This window comes from Bombina bombina, chromosome 4 (assembly GCF_027579735.1).
Source record: "Bombina bombina isolate aBomBom1 chromosome 4, aBomBom1.pri, whole genome shotgun sequence".
NCBI lineage: Eukaryota > Metazoa > Chordata > Amphibia > Anura > Bombinatoridae > Bombina > Bombina bombina.
The window spans coordinates 332,708,938-332,731,016 of NC_069502.1; the positions used below are offsets into that span (position 1 = coordinate 332,708,938).

Genomic DNA, 22,079 nt, shown 5'->3' on the forward strand with positions numbered 1-22,079 from the left:
AGATGGAGCGCAGCCAACAGGACCTGCCCGCTAATCAACATGACATGGCGTCCAGCCAATAAAATTACTTTGTAGAATAAGTCTGTCTATGATTGGCTGAGAATAGTTCATTGTCATCGTACCTGAGCTGTGGGCTTCCCATGTGTTCCAGGCTTGACTACTCCGTTAGCCCTAGACTCGAGCCATCTTGATTGTGAGACTACTTATTCATATGCAGGCGCGGTACATAGATAAGGTTGCTTGATGGTCCCAGCGTGACGTAAAGAGAGAGCTCTCACAGTTAATAAAGAGCGCGGCTGATTTTTAAAGATGTATTTGTGGCAAAAATACAAATTTTCAGCCAGCAGGTCCTATTTGAGGCAAAAATACAATTTTCAGCCAGCAGGTCCTATTTGTGGCAAAAATACAATTTTCTGCCAGCGACTGGTGTTTTTTTTTTTGTGAGGTGACTACGTCACTTGGAATAAAATTAGAGGTAGCCATTGCCTTACAAAAGTCTGCCCACCCCTGCTCTATGGAAATATTGGTTCTCTTGGCCAAAGTGGAGATCGCTCCCTCCACCTTAGGAACCATTTGCCACAACTCCTTAATGGAGTTAGCTATTCGAAACATTTTCTTGAAAATTGGAGATGGATAAAAAAGGAATTCCAGGTCTCTCCCACTCCCTGTGCAATAATCTCTGTAGCACAGTCAGGGCACTGCATGTGTAGACAAAAAAGATTGGGACGCTTGAGGAGAAAGCTGTGGCATATCTGGTACAGGAGACACCTGAACAGCATCCGCCTTAGCTAAGGATGGCTCATGATCATAAAGTCTATCCCTGTAACACAAAGTTATTTCAATACATGAAGAACAAAAAGGTACTGGTAGTTCCACCTGGGAGTAAAAACATAGTCTGCATGCAACATTTTGCAAAGCCTCTTGATCCATCTTTACAAACAAGAAGGCCAATAAAGTAAAAAACAAAACAAAAAAAACCAAAACGCTTTTATTTCAATTTTAAAATTAAAGTGAAGGTAAACTTTGATGACTGAAAGCCAGTTTTTTAAAAATACTATTAAAAACAGGGGCACTTTCATTCATCAAAATTTAGAAAGCAGCCATTTCGATTAAAAACGTACCTTTTTTTCTTTTCACAGCCAGAGCCGCTTCCCTCACCCGGAGATCCTCTCTTCACACATCATCAATGACTAATCCGGCGTCCTCCAATAACAGATTTCCCCCCAGGGGAGTCATTGCCTGAGGCCATGCCGTGATTGGAGGAAGCCGGATTAGTCATTGCTGACGTGTGAAGAGAGGATCTCCGTGTGGGGGAAGCTGCTCTGGCTGTGAAAATAACAAACGTAAGTTTTTAATCATATCGACTGCTTTCTAAACTTTGATGAATGAAAGTGCCCCTGTTTTTAATAGTATTTTTAAAAAACGTGCTTTAATTCATCAAAGTTTACCTTCACTTTAACACTAAAAAAATGATACTGCTCCTTTAAATTATTTTTGCTAAAAAAAACTAAAAACGGAGCAGAGATCCTGTTACAATCCCCAGACAACCCTCTACACCTGAGCTATTTGCTGAGGTGCCTACCTGTCCTGCTGCCTGAGATCAATTCCTCTACACAAACGATCCGGCTTTTACTCCGGAACTGTGAATATCAGTCGGCCGAGCAATTATCTCTATAGCAGAGCAGCCGATACAACCCGCGCCACCACTCTGGAACTCACAGTATGAGAGTCCGGAAAGCACGCCTAAAAAAAAAAAAGGTTCTGCTACCTCTGTAAAGGAATCACCCCTCCTATAATCGGGAGCGGCCCCAGCAGCCATTATACAGAAGTTACGCTCTTATAAAAGAAACGTATGGCCTACTAAAAGTATAATATAAAACGACACCACTTACTTACATAGTCCTTGCCCGGGACTAAACCGGAGCTAAGGACACAGACTGAGCCACCAATAAAAAGAAAATAATACCTCCCCATCATCCACAGTGCCTGCTATCTGACCATATGATTAACCCTCAATAGGGTCAATGATAAAAATGAACCCATTTTTTACAGCATCAAACTACTGAAGTGCCAGATTTTCCTTCTAATAAAAGAAAAAAATATTCATGGCACTTAGCTGAATGTCAGTCTGTCCGGCAGAAGGACAGCTCACCTGGTTTGAGAGGGTGCCGTTCCTCACATGGACTTGTGGAAAAGGAAAGAACCGAGTAAGCTTACTCAGGCTTTCTGATTAGGGCAGCAAAACTGTTTGAGAAAGTGCAGTGAGGATTGTACCACACAAGTTCCAAATTGCTTTAAAGCCACCACTGCCCTACTGAAGAGACTGACGTGGGCTACGGCTAGACCCCAGGAAAGATCAGAGCAAACCTACTCTGCTTTAAAATAATAAAATATTGAATGAAGAAAACTTATCAGAAACCGAAAACTTCACCTCCTCCTTGCACCGCAGGCAAAGAGAATGACTGGGGGTTGTGGGAAGGGAGGTGATACTTAACAGCCTTGCTGTGGTGCTCTTTGCCTCCTTCTGCTGGCCAGGAGTAATATTCTCAACAGTAATTGATGATGATCCGTGGACTCACCGTGTCTTGAAAGAAAGTAAAAATGTCAGCTGTAAGATCAAAGCAAATCAGCAAAAATTACCAATGAAGGTACATACCACTGCTTTATTTTACTAAAGTAAATTAAAATTGTTTACGGGGGATTTAGTGTCCCTTTAATATGTATTATGTCAACTCTGTGTATTCTGCCTATCTATATTTATTCTTTAAAACAACATATTGCATTTAATGGTTACAGTTTAAAATAAGGCCTTTTAAAAAAAAATAATAAAAAATATATATATATATATATATATATATATATATATATACAAAAATTCAAGAAGCGCTCTGTATTTCTGGATTAACGCTTAATAATGCTGAAAGCATAAGAGTTGAATAATGAGTACTCTCCAGGCAACAAAGTATAAAAATAAAAACGACTTTATTCCAGACAGTAAAAAGGACATATAACAAGATGTCCTACGAAAAAGCCAGCAGTGACTCTAGCAATCAGGTAAGTGAGCTAATCCCCATGCAGACATGTTTCGTGCGCATGCGCACTTGTTCACTGCAGTATATATATATACATACACACACACACACAGACTCTTTGTACACATAAATCAAAATACTAACTGTTAGACTGCTGCTTATACATATTAAACATGAACTCCCCCCGTGCTACTCATTTGCAAACACATATTCATTAAGCCCTCCTGTTAAACAGGCTAAAACACAGAGCTACTGAGCTTTTGCCTTTTATATAAAGCTGGTCATTCATCATCTCCCTTATTCCTCTGATGTGAAAGACAACTGCAAGGTGAGGATAAACCTCTGGTTTTCATACATTTCACTGCCTTATTGCACTTAGAGAATAGACTAATAAAATACAGTGCAAAGCAAAGAAGTAATAATTCTAGGAATTAATATTTTTTTCTTGGTTTTCCATGCAAGGTCTATACCATAGTAAATGTACCTTAGCTGTTAAGTTCATAAAACAGAATATGAGAACAGCTGGCATCTTCAGAATGCTGAAGAGAAGAGTGTAGGCCTCCTTCACGCTCTGCGTTTCCTCTCTGCTTGATCTCTCATTTCGGTTTTCTTTTTTAAGCATTGCCACCAGCGTTGTGGTTATGAGAAATACTGCTCCCCAGAAGAACATGAAATCTGAAAAACATATTATTTGCATTATTCTGGAACACATTCATCACTGGTATAAATATAATTATTACCAAAGGAGCACTTATGTTGGGAGATTCAAAACGCACATATTTAAAGGGTAACCAACCCCCCACAGATGAGACTGTTACATCACATATAAATTAAAGGGATATGAAACCCCAACGTTTTTCTTCAACAACTTTCCAATTTACTTCTATTATCAAAATTTCTTTGCTCCATCTTTATTTTTTGTTGAAAAGCACAGACGTATGCTTAGGAGCTGGGCCATTTCTGGAGCACTATTTCTTGCCATGTAGGTATCTCTTCAACACAGAAAATCATGGGAACAAAGCAAATTTGATTATAGAAGACAATTGGAAACTTTTTAAAAATTGTATGCTCTGTATCAGAAAAAAATGTTTTGGGCTTCATATCCCTTTAAACATAATAATATATTGAATTGTAATCTTAGGTTTGTTAAATAGTCGTGGTGCAGACCTTTATTTAACATACAAATTAGTACCAGGGAAAGACGTGATGACTTTACTTGCTTGGGTATCACTAAGAAAGAAATGGAATTCAGCACTCTATGTTAAAATTCAAATGCATTATCTATCAGTTAAAATGGTGTGAAAACACATAAATCCCAAATAAAATAGTAAAAAAGGGACCGGTACCATGATAACAAAAAAACTCCTTCTATGCCTAGACTTCTAACCACACATACCTTTAATATCTAACCAATCGCATAAATGCCATTTCTTGTTTATATCGAGCAACCAAGCTAGATATCAATGCATGAATAAGTTGTGACACTGCAGTGTAAGCTACTCCAGCATGCTATAAACAAGAAAAAGCAGCCAGGCAAGTAAAATTAGCAGCAGCAAGTCATCTGTTTCCAGATAGAAGCAGCTAAAGCAAACACATTCAACATGGAGCCAAGTACCGTGTCAATGCAGTTCTCAGTTAGTACCATGTCAATGCAGTTTTCAGTCGTGGCACTTAAAGTGAAGGTCAAGTTTGGTCATTGTGAACACATCAATGCATTAGTTACAATTACAATAAGCTAATCGCTAATTTTTTTTCAATAAAAAAGAAAAAATTTGGGGGTGTGGCTGATCTGCAGCCATGTTAAGACGCTGAAATGAAGAGCTCTGCGGGATCCAATACTAATCTACTGAATATCTCACTCATATAGGGTCATCCTTCCTAAAAAGCTGTACATATTTATGGAAAAGTGTTGCTGGAACTCGGCAATACCACTATCAATGTGTTAAGTCGCACTTGCAGACCCTAGCCAGACGGATCGAGCTTGAAGGAGGCGGCAATATTACACTATCCACCTAACACCCCCCATGAATTTTTCATGACGCTTAAAAACGCCAGACCCTTGAGAAGAACTTATCGAGTGCTCCAAGAACAGCCTGTGTGCATTTTCTTAGAAATCTGACACATAACATGTAAACACTGGGCCCGTCTGTTTCTCATGAGCTTTACCCTCAGGCCGAGCTTGTTACAATATTCTGCTGTGAAACCGCTGAGTACACACAATATTTATTGTTATTTTATCAACAATTGCTTCCTTTTTTATGCAGAAGAATACAATTTTAATAAAACATATCGTAAAACAGTAAAAACAGAAAGTATCCACTGTATTTGATTTCCTTATTGTAATTGTGTGTAATTTGAGTAAAATGAGCTCAAAACATGGACGTTTGTAAAAACGAAGTAGCTTAGAGAAATAACCAATCATTGATAATAAATATTGTGTGTGATAAGCAGAATATTGTAACAAGCTCGGCCTGAGGGTAAAGCTTGTGAGAAACAGCCGGGTCCAGTCTTTACACGTTATGTCAGATTTCTAAGAAAATTGCTGCATGCGCACTGGCTTTTATTGGAGAATTCGATAAGTTCTCCCCAAGACTCCGCCTCTTTTCAGATGAACTGATGGTGGTGCTTATTGGGGTTACAGTGGGAGCTGATGGGACATATGTAGGTTATACAGAGGGTACTATTGGGGGTCACAGTGGGAGTTGATGGGGCTTATGTAGGTTACAGAGGGGGGCTTATGGGGGTTACAGGGGGTGCGGGGATTACAGTGGGAGCTGATGGGGTTTATGTAGGTTACAGAGGGAGGGTTACAGGAGGTGCTGATGTGAAAATTGCGATTACATTTTTTCCCCCATATCGCCCAGCCCTACTACCCACCAAGGCACTGATTCATCAATGGGAGCTAAAAATGGGATTAAAGGGATAGAAAGGTCAAAAATACCATGTGCATGGGTGCATTTCAATTAGAAATAAAAACATTTTTGCAATATACTTCCACTAGCAAAAATGCTTCTAGTAAATTTTATTACTGTTTTTCAGCAGCATACTCAAGTAAGTTGTGGAGGGCCTGTGCACTGTTACTTAAATGTACCCATGCAGATTTCAATATTGAACTTTCTATCCCTTTAAACTTAGCTCAAGGTTTGACAGCTGCCGATACAGCCCTGAACAATGGAGTATTTGCAACAAAAATGATACGTCTGTCTCCTTAACTTTTCATATAATTTTAAATCAGTCTCCCCTCATATCTTCACCCAACATTACTCTGTTTTTTTTCTCCCCATTTGCAACATATAGCACACTGGCCCATTGCTCTCTTCTCTGAGGGTATCCAATGTAAATAATTTGTGTGTCAATATAGGATTTGTTGGATGTAATTGAAAATAGACAATTATTTAGTAAGATTGTATAATATATATTGTGTCGGCCATTGGGTCGCTATACCAGAGTGTGGCTCAATTTGTGAATTACTATCTTAAGAAACCGTTAAGAAAACCAAAAGCGTTTTTATCAGATTCTATGGAACTCATTAAAATCTTAAGAAAAACATTTATGGATAGGATTATACTGGTCACGAGAGGTCGACTGTAAAGGGAGGCGCTACGAGCCGGCTGGTCGTAGTAGTGCTCCGTGATGGAGAGAGCACAAGATACTCCTGAATTCTAAAGCAATTCCTTGATGTGGCACGGAATATATGCTCTTGAACAGACAGCGGCTTGGCGAGCTTAGCATTCTGCTCGTATACCCGGTCTTAAAATTTGATGCATCAGGACCCTTGATCTGGGTCGGAAGTAATAAGCCCCGAGATGGCTAGTTACCATTAACTAAATTCAGACAATTGTAGCCCTGTAACCTCCAACAGAGTATCCAACTGGCCGTAGACTTAGCTTTTGTTGCCTGCCAGATTTTGAGGAGGGCGTATATGGATGCCCGCAGAAATGTAACATCAATAGCACCCTCAACCATTTTTTTGACCCTGCATGCTTTACTGCAGGTGAGTGTTCCCCAACAGCAGCAGAGGAGGTCAAGAGGGTACAGTGAGAATCTGCCCGAGTATATATATTCAAAGTTGCAGGGAAGGCACTCTCCGTTTCAAATAACTTTTATCTAATAAAAGTTATTTTAAACGGAGAGTGCCTTCCCTGCAACTTTGAATATTAGTTGTATTAGAAGTGCACCCCGGAGGCTGTTGTGTATGGAGTGCTGGTTGTACCTGCACTCTCAATACAATATGGTAAGCAACCAGGGTGCCCTAGTCAATATATCAGTAAGTTTCTTCAATCAAGGACTGCACTCACTGGATTCAGATAAAATAGTTATTTAATAAGTGGTAACGTTTCGGGGTTCGCAGACCCCTTCCTCAGACCCAATACAGTGCAAATGAAACATGGTGACTTTAAAAACAATAAGCCCCTCCCATCCCACAGTACAAAAAATTGCGCCAAAAAGTGTAGCCATGGCAACCAGACGGTTGCCTGGATAACAATATAAACAAAGATATACAATGAATAAAGCACAACTTAAGTAACACATTTCCCCATCAAAGCTGTGATAGCTATGCACGAAAAGAAAGATAAGACCAAAAAGTGACACCAGTGTACAATATTATCTTACACAATATCATTCAATCATGTTCACTGTCATAGTAGAGTAGCAGGTCGTCACTCATATACGTGATTACATTTATAACAGACTAGACCTCCTATACTCAATTTCGTACTATACATAACCTCCTGGATCCTAGACATTTGATGCCATTGTTGGAGTTTGTGCTACATACATTAGTGTATGTACGGTGTTACACATAACGATCAATATTGCACTATGTACCAAATAACCAGCGTTTAAAAGTCTATTGTTATCCTAGTTATATAAATAGCTATGCATGTCAAATATACTGCGGTAGATGTAGGGATTAGATAGTATCAGAGTGGATAATGTAATATAGCATAACTGTTCATCAGATTGTGCAGGGAATCGTTAATGTAGAGACAACGTGTGTGTTAATATATCCACTTACTTAATAAATACAAAGTAATCCATTCCGGGGTAAGGAGTAGTGCATTTGTAGTTAAGCAAACACCACATTCAGTCATTTGGGCGCAATTACGGAGCCAGCGAGTCAGTGGCTCTGTTCAAAGAACGCATGGCTAATTTGCATATTGTCAATGCGTGTATAACATTAGCCTAGTAGCATTTGGCATTTTCGAAAAAAAAAAAAAAAGGGGTTCAGGGAATCACTATACCGTGCAGAGAGCATGTCCAAAATGATAATAGGACTGCACACAAAGTGTATATAATCAAATTCAGTGTAAGTGTGGCTGTAAGTTTACTCTATGCTGCAAATAAATACTCTGTGTGTATGTGTCTCAATACGTGTTCCTAGTGTATATATCACTATGTTAAGGGATGGTACAGTAATATCTGATCACTAGGTAGCAGTATAAAATATATTATATATTGTATAATCCACAATTGCTACTGCGGTGCCCCAAGGCAGAACATGCAGTGATCTGAGATGTCATCGCAGAAAATGCAGCATGTCTGCAGAAAGAACAGGATACATGCAGGAATTGTTAGCGATTTTTTAACTTTTCAGCGCTGCTCCACATTAGGCTGTTCTCTTCAAAGAGAGCTGTTCTCTGGCTGCACTGTCTGTGCAAGTTTTCCTTATCACAGTTCATCCAGAGCAAAGTGCTGTTTTAAGTGAACTTTGCAGTAGCGCTGCAAAGCAGTAGTGCATTGATTGATTGGCTCTCAGAGTTTGTTTCAAGCCCATCCCCTAGCCTTTAACTGTCTGCAAAGCTGTTTTTTTCTGAATGTAAGACGTTTGTATGAGCAATGCACCTTTTTTTATTACTACTTCTATGTTGGACTATGTCTGCAGCTAATTTGCAATGCAATTTTTAACTACTGCACTATATTATAAAACTTTAAATATTGCTTTATTCTCCAGTTAACTAACACATTACAATTGAACTGGTGCTTTAGTGTAACTGACTAATTTATAATTGAATTTGATTTAAAAATGACCTGCAGAAAAATTTTCACTAAAAACAAAATCTCATCGCAGAAAGTGAAAAAAGGTTCTGCCTCTGGGCACATTAGATATCATATAGCATATGATTAATTTGTATGGGCCAACGCTGTGTGACACTACCATTACCGAGCTGGCAGTGTAAGTAATCACTCTGTAGTATCTCCAATCGTTGTATAGAAAAAACATGCTTTTTGTAGATATCTTAAATAGTCCCAGACCTCATATAGAATCATTGGTCTGACTATTAACAAGTGACAATCATGGTAAGGATCATATTTATAGAACACATATGTCCAAGTCAGGGACTCTCTCTCTTAATATATCCTCAAAGTATTTTGAATATCCATGGTAGAGAAATGGCCATCACAGTCATACATATATTATAAATATTAACATGGTGGCTATGCGCCTAAGGTAGATCACATAAAAGTCAGTTGGTTTCAAAGGTGTCATATTGCATATTGATAAAGCGTCAGTCAGGCAACATATGTCAGTGGTATATAGGAGACCTGTCCCAGAGAGCAGCCCCTCTTATGGTCATCATTGTTCAAGTTTGTGTGTGTCACTTATATTTAACACCCATCATAGTACTTAGTTATCCAAGTGTATACTTTGGGACTTATTGGGTCAGATCTATTGTATATCCCACTATAACATGGGGTGTACCCTGGTCCGACTACCCAACCCATAGACCAATACATTTTACTCACCCATAGATCTTGGGTTCATAGGAAACAATGCCAATCATTTGACATGTTTAGGCCTTGTGGGTGTACGGTGCAGAGACGACATATCCATCGTGTTTCCAGTTGGAGGAGCCTTCGATCCCGATCTCCTCCTCGCTGCAGGGGTGGGGGGCATGGTCAATTAAGATAAACCGCAAGTCTGTTACTTTATGCTTTGCCTCTAAAAAATGTCTTGCTACTGGTTGATCTGACATACCTTTGTCCAATGCACTCCTTATCACAGATCTATGATTCGCCATTCGTAGGCGGGCATTGTCGATAGTCTTTCCAACATAAAATTGTCCACAGCAGCAGCTGAGTAGGTAAATCACATGGCTCGTAGTGCATGTAATAAAGTATTTGCTGGTGAATTTTCTATTAGTATGTGGATGGCGGAACATTTTGCACGGGATCATCCCATTACAAGTGGTGCAGCCTGTACATCTGAAGCATTGTTGTTGGTAATAATGTTGTGGGTCAGTGAGCATCAAGCAATCCCTTAGCCTTTTCCCACGTTTATAACTCATGATTGGTGGGTCCATCTGGTTGAACGGAAGGGTCCTATCAGATTCAAGAATCTCCCATCTATACCTGATATTATTGACTAATTACTTCTTCCCAGTGTTATACGTGGTGGTGAAGATCATCCGCTTTCTCTTGGTCTGATCAGCGCCTTATCAGGTTTTGATGTAATCTCCACTATGACCTCTTTGATTAAGCTATTCCTATAGCCACCTTGGAGGAACTTATTAGCCATCATTTCCAGTTGTTGTTCCCCATTAGTTGCCTCAGTATTATTTCTCATGACTCTCATCATCTGTGATTTGATAATGGCCTTACGGGTGTGAGGTGGGTGGTTGCTAGTGACTTCAAGTAGCGAATTCCTATCTGTTGGTTTGGCGTAGAGGGTGGTGGACAGCTTGCCTTGATTTTTATCCTAAGATCAAGGAAATCAATCTGTTCATGGTCATATTACAGTTCAAATTTTATCGGAGAGTTTCTATTGTTTAATTGGTTAACCCATGATGTCAGTGATTCCTCTTGACCTTGCCAAATGAATACATCATCGATGTATCTTTTATAGCATATGATATCCTTGTGATTATATACATCCATTATCCCTTTCATATTGCTCCATAAAAAGGTTAGCGTAAGATGGGGCCATGTTTGAACCCATGGCTGTCCCCATTAGTTGTTGATAGAAATTCTTTACAAGTAAGTAAAATTAATTGGTCTATGGGTTGGGTATTCGGACCTGGGTACACCCCATGTTATAGTGGGAAATACACTAGATCTGACCCAATAAGTCTCATAGTATACACTTGGATAACTAAGTACGATGGTGGCCTATGATGGGTGTTAAATATAGGTGACACACACAAACTTGAACAATGATGACCATATGAGGGGCTGCTCTCTGGGACAGGTCTCCTATATACCGCTGACATATGTTTCCTGACTGACGCTATATCAATATGCAATCTGACACCTTTGAAACCAACAGACTTTTATGTGATCTACCTTAGGCGCATAGCCACCATGTTAATAATTATAATATATGTATGACTGTGATGGCCATTTCTCTACCATGGATATTCAAAATACTTTGAGGATATATTGAGAGATAGTCCCTGACTTGGACATATGGTGTGTACTATAAATTTATGATCCTTACCATGATTGTCACTTGTTAATAGACAGACCAATGATTCTATATGAGGTCTGGGACTAGGAATCCCCAACTTTGGGGCGGCACATGGTTAACCATTGCAATAACATGATGCAGTAATATGAAGTACTATTTAAGATATATACAAAAAGCATGTTTTTTCTCTAACCACGATTAGAGATACTACACAGTGATTACTTACACTGCCAGCTCGGTAATGGGAGTGTAACATAGCGTTGGCCCATACAAATTAATCATATGCTATATGATATCTAATGTAATCTGTTTATTTCAATGTTGTCTCCTATTTTTCCTCACCGCAGTAGCAGTTGTGGATTACACAATATATAATTTATTTTATACTGCTACCTAGTGATCAGATATTACTGTACCGTCTCTTAACATAGTGATATATACACTAGGAACACGTATTGAGACACATACACACGGATTATTTATTTGCTGCATAGAGTAAACTTACAGCCACACTTACACTCAATTTGATTATATACAGGATGATTGACAATGTAATAGGCGCCCTATTTGAAACTCTCACTTTGTGTGCAGTCCTATTATCATTTTGGACTTGCTCTCTGCACGGTATAGCGTGATTCAATATAAACATTATTGTCTGATTCCCTGAACCCCCTTTTTTTTTTGAAAATGCCAAATGCTACTAGGCTAACGTCATACACGCATTGACAATATGCAAATTAGCCATGCGTTCTTTGGACAAAGCCACTGACTCGCTGGCTCCGCAATTGTGCCCAAATTACTGAATGTGGGGTTTGCTTAACAACAACTGCACTACTCCTTACCCCTGAATGGATTACTCTATATTTATTAAGTAAGTGGATATATTAACACACACGTTGTCTCTACATAAACGATTCCCTGCACAATCCGATGAACAGTTATGCTATATTACATTATCCACTCTGATACTATCTAATCCCCACATCTACCGCGGTATATTTGACACACATAGCTATTTATATAACTAGGATAACAATAGACTTGTAAACGCTGGTTATTTGTTACATAGTGCAATATTGATCGTTATGTGTAACACCGTACATGCACTAATGCATATAGCACATCGTACTCCAACAATGGCATCAAATGTCTAGGATCCAGGAGGTTATGTCCTGTGTTGTATAGTATGAAATTGAGTATAGGTCTAGTCTGTTACAAATGTAATCACGTATGAGTGACGACCTGCTACTCTACTATGACAGTGAACATGATTGAATGATATTGTGTAAGATTATATTGTACACTGGTTTCACTTTTTGGTCTTATCTTTCTTTTTGTGCATAGCTATCACAGCTTTGATGGGGAAATATGTTACTTAAGTTGTGCTTTATTCATTGTATATCTTTGTTTATATTGTTATCCAGGTAATCGTCTGGTTGCCATGGCTACACTTTTTGGCGCAATTTTTTTGAACTGTGAGATGGGAGGGGCTTATTGTGTTTAAAGTCACCTTTCATTTGCACTGTATTGGGTCTGAGGAAGGGGTCTGCGAACCCCGAAACGTTACCACTTATTTTATCTGAATCCAGTGAGTGCAGTCCTTGATTGAAGAAATATATATATATATATATATATATATATATATATATATATATATATATATTATAAATAGATACTGATCTCTGATGAAGCGCATGTGAGCATGCGGGAAACGCGTCAGATCTAACCCTTGCACACTGTGATCGTGTCTTTTACCCGTTTGCTCAAATAAACCCACTTTGGCAAGAGTCTTCTAAATTCTATATATAATATATATATATATATATATATATATATATATATATATATATATATATATATACACATATATTTACAAATAGTATATACCACTGACGAGCAGTGATATAAGTTTGGAGCCTACCGAGCGCAAACACAAGGAATCACACAACAGAATACAAAATAGTAAGTAGCATGATAAAATGTTATAAAATATGAATACTAAAACTAACAAAATAGAAAATAAATCTCTACTGAGTAGATAGCGTGTTCAAGAGTACCAATGTCATGAACGAATACATAAACAATTTCATTAGAATTCAAATAAAAAACAAACAAATTTAGTAACATTAGTTTAATCAGAAAACACAATTTTTTTTGTCTCCTAAGAAAGTTGCCAACCACAAAAATCCCCCAATAGCGAAATATCTTTTTCCAAATATTTCTATTAAATAACAAAAGGTGAAGAAAGGGGAATGGGGGATATGAGGTAAGCGCTAAAAAAAAGGGGGACAAAATATTAAACTTATTGATAATGGAACCAAGAAAAATAGGTGCACGAATAGTTTATATATAATTGCACTTCTATTAGTATAGAAATGAGGTATGGTAATACATATCTAAAGCCAATAAAGCAATATGCATAAGTAAAAAATACACCATATAAATATCAGATAAGGAAAGAAATTAAACAGAAAATAAAAAATAGGAAAATTAGATCATGTGAATGAGTCCCAAACCGAGAAAACACAGTTCAAGCCACAAAGGTACACGTATAGGGATATGTGATATCAAAGGCTAAAGTCCCATAAATTCAGAAACACTCCAAAAGGTGAGGGGGATCCACATAAGCCCTTTTGAAAATCTACTCACAGGAGCTATCCTCAATCAATATGAGGTAAGGATAGTGCGTGGGTCCTCAGTGAAACTTATGTGCATATGATCCGTTGTACGTTCTTTTCATTCAGGATCCCTTGTAAGGCTTGAGCGGTATGAGAGGTATGAAAGAAAAAAGAGTGCAATACTAGTGCAATAACGTTTGACACATTTTATTAGGCTTAAAACACCTTGCAAAAAAGTAGAAATTTGCACTCACATTATGAACCCTCAATGGTATGAGGTAACATGCAGGCTCATATGTAAAACCTCTGTAGTGAGTAATGACCCCAAAGGTACGTAAACTTTTACTTTCCAAGTAAAATATTAAATATAGTACAATAGAGTAATGCTATAAGGTGGTCTGCGGTAGGTCAATCAAATAGCACTTATTAGTTTTATGCCTGACGCGTTTCAAAGGTTGTTACAGAAAATTCTTTGCCTCTGATGAAGAAGGTAGAAAGAATTTTCTGTAACAGCCTTCAAAACGCGTTATCCGATTTTCTTCATTACAAATGCATCTTGAACTCCTACTATTCTGCCCTTAATCTCTATAAGCAACACTACTTCTCTAATCTTTCTTCAAACCCAAAACGTCTGTTCTCCACTTTCAATACTCTCCTCCGCCCTCCCCCACCTCCTAATACAACTTCTCTGTCAGCTCAGGACTTTGCCAGCCACTTCAATAACAAAATTGACTCCATCAGAAATGAAATCAGCTCTCAACATAATTCCATTCTCTCACCCCTCAAATGCTCTCACTCAAACACAACCCACATAACCTTAAACTTAGCTCATTCTCCCCTGTTACTGAGGAAGAGGTTTTGGCACTTATTCTGCGCTCTCACCTCACTACCTGTCCCCTTGACCCTATCCCCTAACAGCTACTCCCCTCCCCCTCTGCTACCCTTACCCCTATACTTACACACATTTTCAACCTCTCCCTCAGCACCAGTATATTTCCCTCATCGCTGAGACATGCACTGGTCACACCTATCCTCAATAAAAACTTTCCCTTGATCCTATCTCCCCATCCAACTACCACCCTATTTCCCTCCTCCCTCAAAGATTCTTGAAAAACTAGTATATGCACGCCTATCCCATTTCCTTACGTTAAACTCCCTTCTTGACCCATTGCAATCTGGATTTCGTCCCCATCACACCACAGAGACAGCAATTGTTAAGGTTACCAACGACCTACTTACAGCAAAATCAAAAGGCCACTTCTCTCTGCTTATCCTCCTTGATCTGTCCGCAGTCTTTGACACTGTTGACCACCCTCTTTTGCTCCAAACCCTCCAATCCTTTGACATCTGTGACACAGCTCTTTTGTGGCTTTCTTCCTACCTGTCAAACCGTACCTTTAGTGTAGCCTTCTCTGGGGCCTCCTCTGCCCCTCCACCACTTTCTGTCGGAGTACCGCAAGGCTCTGTCCTCGGTCCCCTTCTCTTCTCAATCTATACGTCATCACTAGGTTCCCTAATAAAGTCCCACGGTTTCCAATATCATTTGTATGGCGACGATCAAATCTATTTCTATGCACCAGACCTATCTCCTTCCTTGCTAACCCGTGTCACTAACTGTCTTTCTCACATCTCTTCCTGGATGTCCTCTCACTACCTCAAGCTAAATCTCTCCAAAACTGAGCTCCTTATTTTCCCCCCTTCTTCCAAAATCTCCACCCCCAATCTCTCTGTCGACAACTCCGTCATTACCCCTAACCCGCTGAGTCACATTTGACTCAGATCTTTCTTTCACTTTCAGTCCTTGGCTAAAGCCTGCCACTTCCACCTTAAAAACCATCTCGAAAATTTGACACTTCCTTACACAAGACAACACTAAGATTTTAATCCATGCTCTCATTCTTTCCCGCCTCGATTACTGCAACTCTGTCCTCTCTGGTCTCCCCACCTGCCGCCTAGCTCCTTTACAATCCATAATAAATGCCTCACATCTTCCTTACATGTTGTTCTTCATCTGCTGCACCTCTCTGCCAAACCCTTCACTGGCTTCCTCTTGTCTCTAGGATCAAACACAAAATTCTCACTCTGACATACAAAGCCCTCAACTGCACTGCTCCCCCCTATATCTCCGTCCTTTTCTCCAGATACTCTCCCTCCCGTCCCCTTCGCTCTGCTCATCACCTCCTACTCTCCTCCTCTCTAGTTACCTCATCGCACTCCTGCCTACAGGACTTCTCCAGACTGGCTCCCATCTTGTGGAACTCTCTGCCTCGCTCCACAAGACTCTCGTTTAGTTTTGAAAGCTTCAAGCGCTCCCTAAAGACTCTACTGTTCAGGGATGCTGTTACAACCTATGCTAACCTTACTTTATACCAGTTCCACTCCTCCATCGCTATCCCCTGAACCCCATTAGCATGTAAGCCTAAGAGTCCAGCTATTTGTAGATCGCCTTCTTAAGAGCGGACTACAACAGTGCAACTCTTGGCAGGGCCCTCTAACCATTTGATCCCTATATTTGTTTTGTTGTACTCCCCCTTTGTTTATAGCGCTGCGGAATCTGTTGTCGCTCTACCAATAACCGATAATAATAATTTGCGTAGTAATGGCTTTCTTCTGGCGACTCGACCATGCAGCCCATCTTTCTTCAAGTGCCTCCTTATTGTGCATCATGAAACAGCCACACCACATGTCCCGTATTTCACCTGAAGTTATTTGTGGGTTTGTCTTAGCATCCCGAACAATTTTCCTGGCAGTTGTGGCTGAAATTTTAGTTGGTCTACCTGACCATGGCTTGGTTTCAACAGAACCCCTCATTTGCCACTTCTTTATTAGAGTTTGAACACTGCTTATTTGCATTCTCAATTCTTTGGATATCTTTTTATATCCCTTTCCTGTTTTATACAGTTCAACTACCTTTTCCCGCAGATCCTTTGACAATTCTTTTGCTTTCCCCATGACTCAGAATCGTCAGTGCAGCACTGGATGAAAGATGCAAGGGTCTGTCAGGAGTCCAGAAACTCATTGACCTTTTATACACACACACACACACACACACTCTCTAATTACAAGCAAACAGATCACAGGTGAGGATGGTTACCTTTAATAGCCATTCAAACCCCTTTGTGTAAACTTATGTGCATGTTATCAGGCCAAAATCACAAGGGTTTGTAAACTTTTGATCAGGGTCATTTGGGTAGTTTCTGTTGTCATTTTGATTTAAAAAGAGTAAACACAGTTGATTGATAATAAATGGCTTCAGCCAAACACTAACCATGAGTGAAAGAAAAGTGTTTGTGTTATCATTCATATTCTCTGAAAAATGGCCAAGAAATCATAAATTCTGCCAGGGTATGTAAACTTATTAGCACAACTGTATATATTACACATATATTGTAATATATCTTGTAATCTATAATGTTCACTTATAGATAAATTCATTACCCATAATAAAACTAAATCACCTGTTATGGCGTCAAAAACTAGAGAAAGAAAACTCGAGCCTGTATCCCTTTCTTCAAATACTATAGTGCACAATACAATGTCACAAGACATAGTTAAACAAATTTCAGATTTGATGATGCCAGTTTGACCAAATCCGTAAGGATTTAGGAGCATTATCATCTGAAATGAAACAATTTGCAAATAGACTAGATAAAGCTGAGCAAAGAATTTCAGATTAAGAAGATGCTAATCACCAACAAGAACACAAAATCAGAGAGCAACCTTCCCAGATTAAGACCATGCAAACTAAACTAGAAGAACTGGAAGACCGCTCCCCGCCGAAATAATATCAGAATTATCAGTATCCCAGAAACAGTAGAATTCCAAGAATTATTAAAACTTGTTTCTTCTGAATTACCTGTAAGCCTTGGACTAGTCACAAAAAAAGTCCCGGTTTCAGTAGAAATGGTGCACAGACTAGGGACTGCTAGACAGTTCTTAGATGGTAATATCAAAGGCAGACCCATTATAGTTAAATACCTGAACTATCATTATAAAATGAATATCCTGAACCACTATAAGACAGAAATTTCCTTTTTCAATAAGAGATAAGAATGTTCTATTTTTTTTTAGGATTTTTCAGCAGAAACATCCCAGAGGAGACGCAAGATGGCTTCTATTTGTACAAGACTTATTAAAGATGGATTCAAAACTACTATTATATACCCAGCTAAAATTAAAGTCACTGCAACAGATGGGATGATCCTATTGAATAATCTTGACAAAGCGTTAGACTTTGTAAATAAAAAAAAGGTTAACGAACACAAGAACAAGTAACTAGCCTATGACTAATCTGCTAACCTCGTTTTTTTTCTCCTTTTTTCAAAGAGTTTAATGCAAATAGATAATACTTGGGTATACATGTATAGAGTGGAATTTATAACAGGAACATTGCTTCAGATGTATATACTTTGTTTTAGGGGCAAAGTCCCCGGTTTTTGGTTAGTGTTTGTTTGTTTTTTACTATTATTTTCCCGTCTTCCTATAATGAATTATCCCAGAGAGTTATATGAAGGATAATCTTCAATTTGTATCCTGAAATGTGGGTGGAATTACTTCACCCCAAAAAAGGAAAAATATCCTGAAACATCTTAAACAAGCTAAACCTGATATTGCTTTAATCCAAGAGACCCATTTGAAAGAGAAAGAATTAGACAAATAAAAAAATGGATGGGTGGGGGAAGTGATCGCAACACCATGCACTAGTAGAAAAAAAAAAAAAGGTGTAGCGATTTTATTTAACAAAAATTTTAATTATGATAAAGACGAGAGATACATTATAATACAATTAGAGGTAGAGGGTGCCCAATTAGTATTGTGTCTATGGACCCAACAAGTTGGATAAAGTTTTTTGGGATGGCCTACAAATAAAATTAGTCCAGTATACTTCAAAGAATTTAATCATGGCTGGCGACCTTAATATGGTTATGCATCCATCATTGGATAGACTAAAACCCTCCCTAAACAGAAATAGTAAGCAAGAAGCTAAATTATTAAAAAAAACTTTTGTCAAGCTCTGAAAATGCGGGATATATGGAGAAAACAAAATCCAGACAATAGAATATACAGGGAGTGCAGAATTATTAGGCAAATTAGTATTTTGACCACATCATCCTCTTTATGCATGTTGTCTTACTCCAAGCTGTATAGGCTCGAAAGCCTACTACCAATTAAGCATATTAGGTGATGTGCATCTCTGTAATGAGAAGGGGTGTGGTCTAATGACATCAACACCCTATATCAGGTGTGCATAATTATTAGGCAACTTCCTTTCCTTTGGCAAAATGGGTCAAAAAAAGGACTTGACAGGCTCAGAAAAGTCAAAAATAGTGAGATATTTTGCAGAGGGATGCAGCACTCTTAAAATGGCAAAGCTTCTGAAGCGTGATCATCGAACAATCAAGCGTTTCATTCAAAATAGTCAACAGGGTCGCAAGAAGCATGTGGAAAAACCAAGGCGCAAAATAACTGCCCATGAACTGAGAAAAGTCAAGCGTGCAGCTGCCAAGATGCCACTTGCCACCAGTTTGGCCATATTTCAGAGCTGCAACATCACTGGAGTGCCCAAAAGCACAAGGTGTGCAATACTCAGAGACATGGCCAAGGTAAGAAAGGCTGAAAGATGACCACCACTGAACAAGACACACAAGCTGAAACGTCAAGACTGGGCCAAGAAATATCTCAAGACTGATTTTTCTAAGGTTTTATGGACTGATGAAATGAGAGTGAGTCTTGATGGGCCAGATGGATGGGCCCGTGGCTGGATTGGTAAAGGGCAGAGAGCTCCAGTCCGACTCAGACGCCAGCAAGGTGGAGGTGGAGTACTGGTTTGGGCTGATATCATCAAAGATGAGCTTGTGGGGCCTTTTCGGGTTGAGGATGGAGTCAAGCTCAACTCCCAGTCCTACTGCCAGTTTCTGGAAGACACCTTCTTCAAGCAGTGGTACAGGAAGAAGTCTGTATCCTTCAAGAAAAGCATGATTTTCATGCAGGACAATGCTCCATCACACGCGTCCAAGTACTCCACAGCGTGGCTGGCAAGAAAGGGTATAAAAGAAGAAAATCTAATGACATGGCCTCCTTGTTCACTTGATCTGAACCCCATTGAGAACCTGTGGTCCATCATCAAATGTGAGATTTACAAGGAGGGAAAACAGTACACCTCTCTGAACAGTGTCTGGGAGGCTGTGGTTGCTGCTGCACGCAATGTTGATGGTGAACAGATCAAAACACTGACAGGCTGTGGTTGCTGCTGCACGCAATGTTGATGGTGAACAGATCAAAACACTGACAGAATCCATGGATGGCAGGCTTTTGAGTGTCATTGCAAAGAAAGGTGGCTATATTGGTCACTGATTTGTTTTGGTTTTGTTTTTGAATGTCAGAAATATATTTGTGAATGTTGAGATGTTATATTGGTTTCACTGGTAAAAATAAATAATTGAAATGGGTATATATTTGTTTTTTGTTAAGTTGCCTAATAATTATGCACAGTAATAGTCACCTGCACACACAGATATCCCCCTAAAATAGCTAAAACTAAAAACAAACTAAAAACTATTTCCAAAAATATTCAGCTTTGATATTAATGAGTTTTTTGGGTTCATTGAGAACATGGTTGTTGTTCAATAATAAAATTAATCCTCAAAAATACAACTTGCCTAATAATTCTGCACTCCTTGTATACTTGTTCGTTACATACATATAAAACAATGTCTAGAATAGATGCTTTTCTAATCTCTGAAAGGGTTACCAGCCTAGAAGTAACGGCAGGTATAAATGAAATGAGTAATTTTCAGATCATGCAGTCCTGACCTTTAAGTTAAATATTAAGAAACTGAATACTAATAATATATGGAGATTCTATTTTCCAAGATATCTTCTTGCAAATACTACATTTAAATATTGGCTAAAATTAAAATGGATTGAGTTTTCCAAATTTAACCTAGCCTATATAGAAAATAGTGAACTATTCTGGGAGACATTTAAAGAGTTGGCTAGAAGGGAAATTAAAGCTTATTTAATTCAAAATAAACGTAAAGCTAGAGATTTAATGCTAGCGCAACGTCTCCGCAAGTGCAACAACTAATTTATAAGTGATTCCATCAATAAAAATCTTTGGGATAAATAGATTATGGCCAAAAAGGAAAGGGAAGTGTTTCTAACACAAAGAATGGCACAGGAAGAATTGAGGACTAGAGATTTTTTTTTTTTTTTTAGATATGGCGTAAAAACAGGGAAATCTCTGGCTAACCTAGTAAGACTTAAAAGAAAAAGGCAAGTTATTGAAACTCTTAACATTAATGGAAAAAAAAGTGTACTAATATACAGTAAATGAGGAAATATGTAGTTCAGTATTTTCAAAAAGTGTATTCAAAAGGGGAGATTAATCAACAGCAGACTTCTGGGCAAGAATTCAAGACCCTAAGATTTCTAGAGAACAATTAAATAACATTAAAACGCAAATATAACACAGAAAGAAAATTTTCAGGCAATTAAGTCCTCAGCCTTAGATAAGGCCTCCGGCCCAGATCAGTTACCTATTGAACTATATAAAATTCTTATAGAAGAAATTGTAACAACTTTACAACATCCGTTTAATAAATACTACATGCAAATCAATATGCAGTCACATTACTTTAATGCTTCACTAATATCATTAGTTTTTAAAAAAGATAAAGATCCGACAGATATAAACGCATATAGACCAATTTCACTACTGAATAGTGATTATAAAATACTTACGACTATTGTTGCACAGAGAATAAAAAATATTTTAGATCCTCAAATACATAAGGATCAAGTCGGGTTTATCCCGAAAAGAAATGTAACCTTTAACGTGAGGAGACTGCAATTAATTATTAATTAATACTGGACCAAACTTCAGGAAAATAATTTTAAGATAAATACTGATCTTGCTACAGTAGCAGTCCACACAGAAAAAGCGTTACACTCAGTGACATGGGACCATCTATTTACGACTTTAACCAAGTTTGGTTTCCAGGGGAATATTAATAATTT

General features: G+C 38.5%; 1 protein-coding gene across 1 annotated transcript in view; it reads right to left on the reverse strand.

Annotated features, from left to right (window-relative positions):
• Positions 1-22,079, reverse strand: part of SLC33A1 (solute carrier family 33 member 1) — a 199,144-nt gene that overhangs the window by 165,664 nt on the left and 11,401 nt on the right. The window contains exon 3 of the mRNA XM_053710075.1: positions 3,517-3,707. Within this exon, the coding sequence (XP_053566050.1) occupies positions 3,517-3,707 (191 nt within the window). The remainder of the gene's footprint in view (positions 1-3,516; positions 3,708-22,079) is intronic.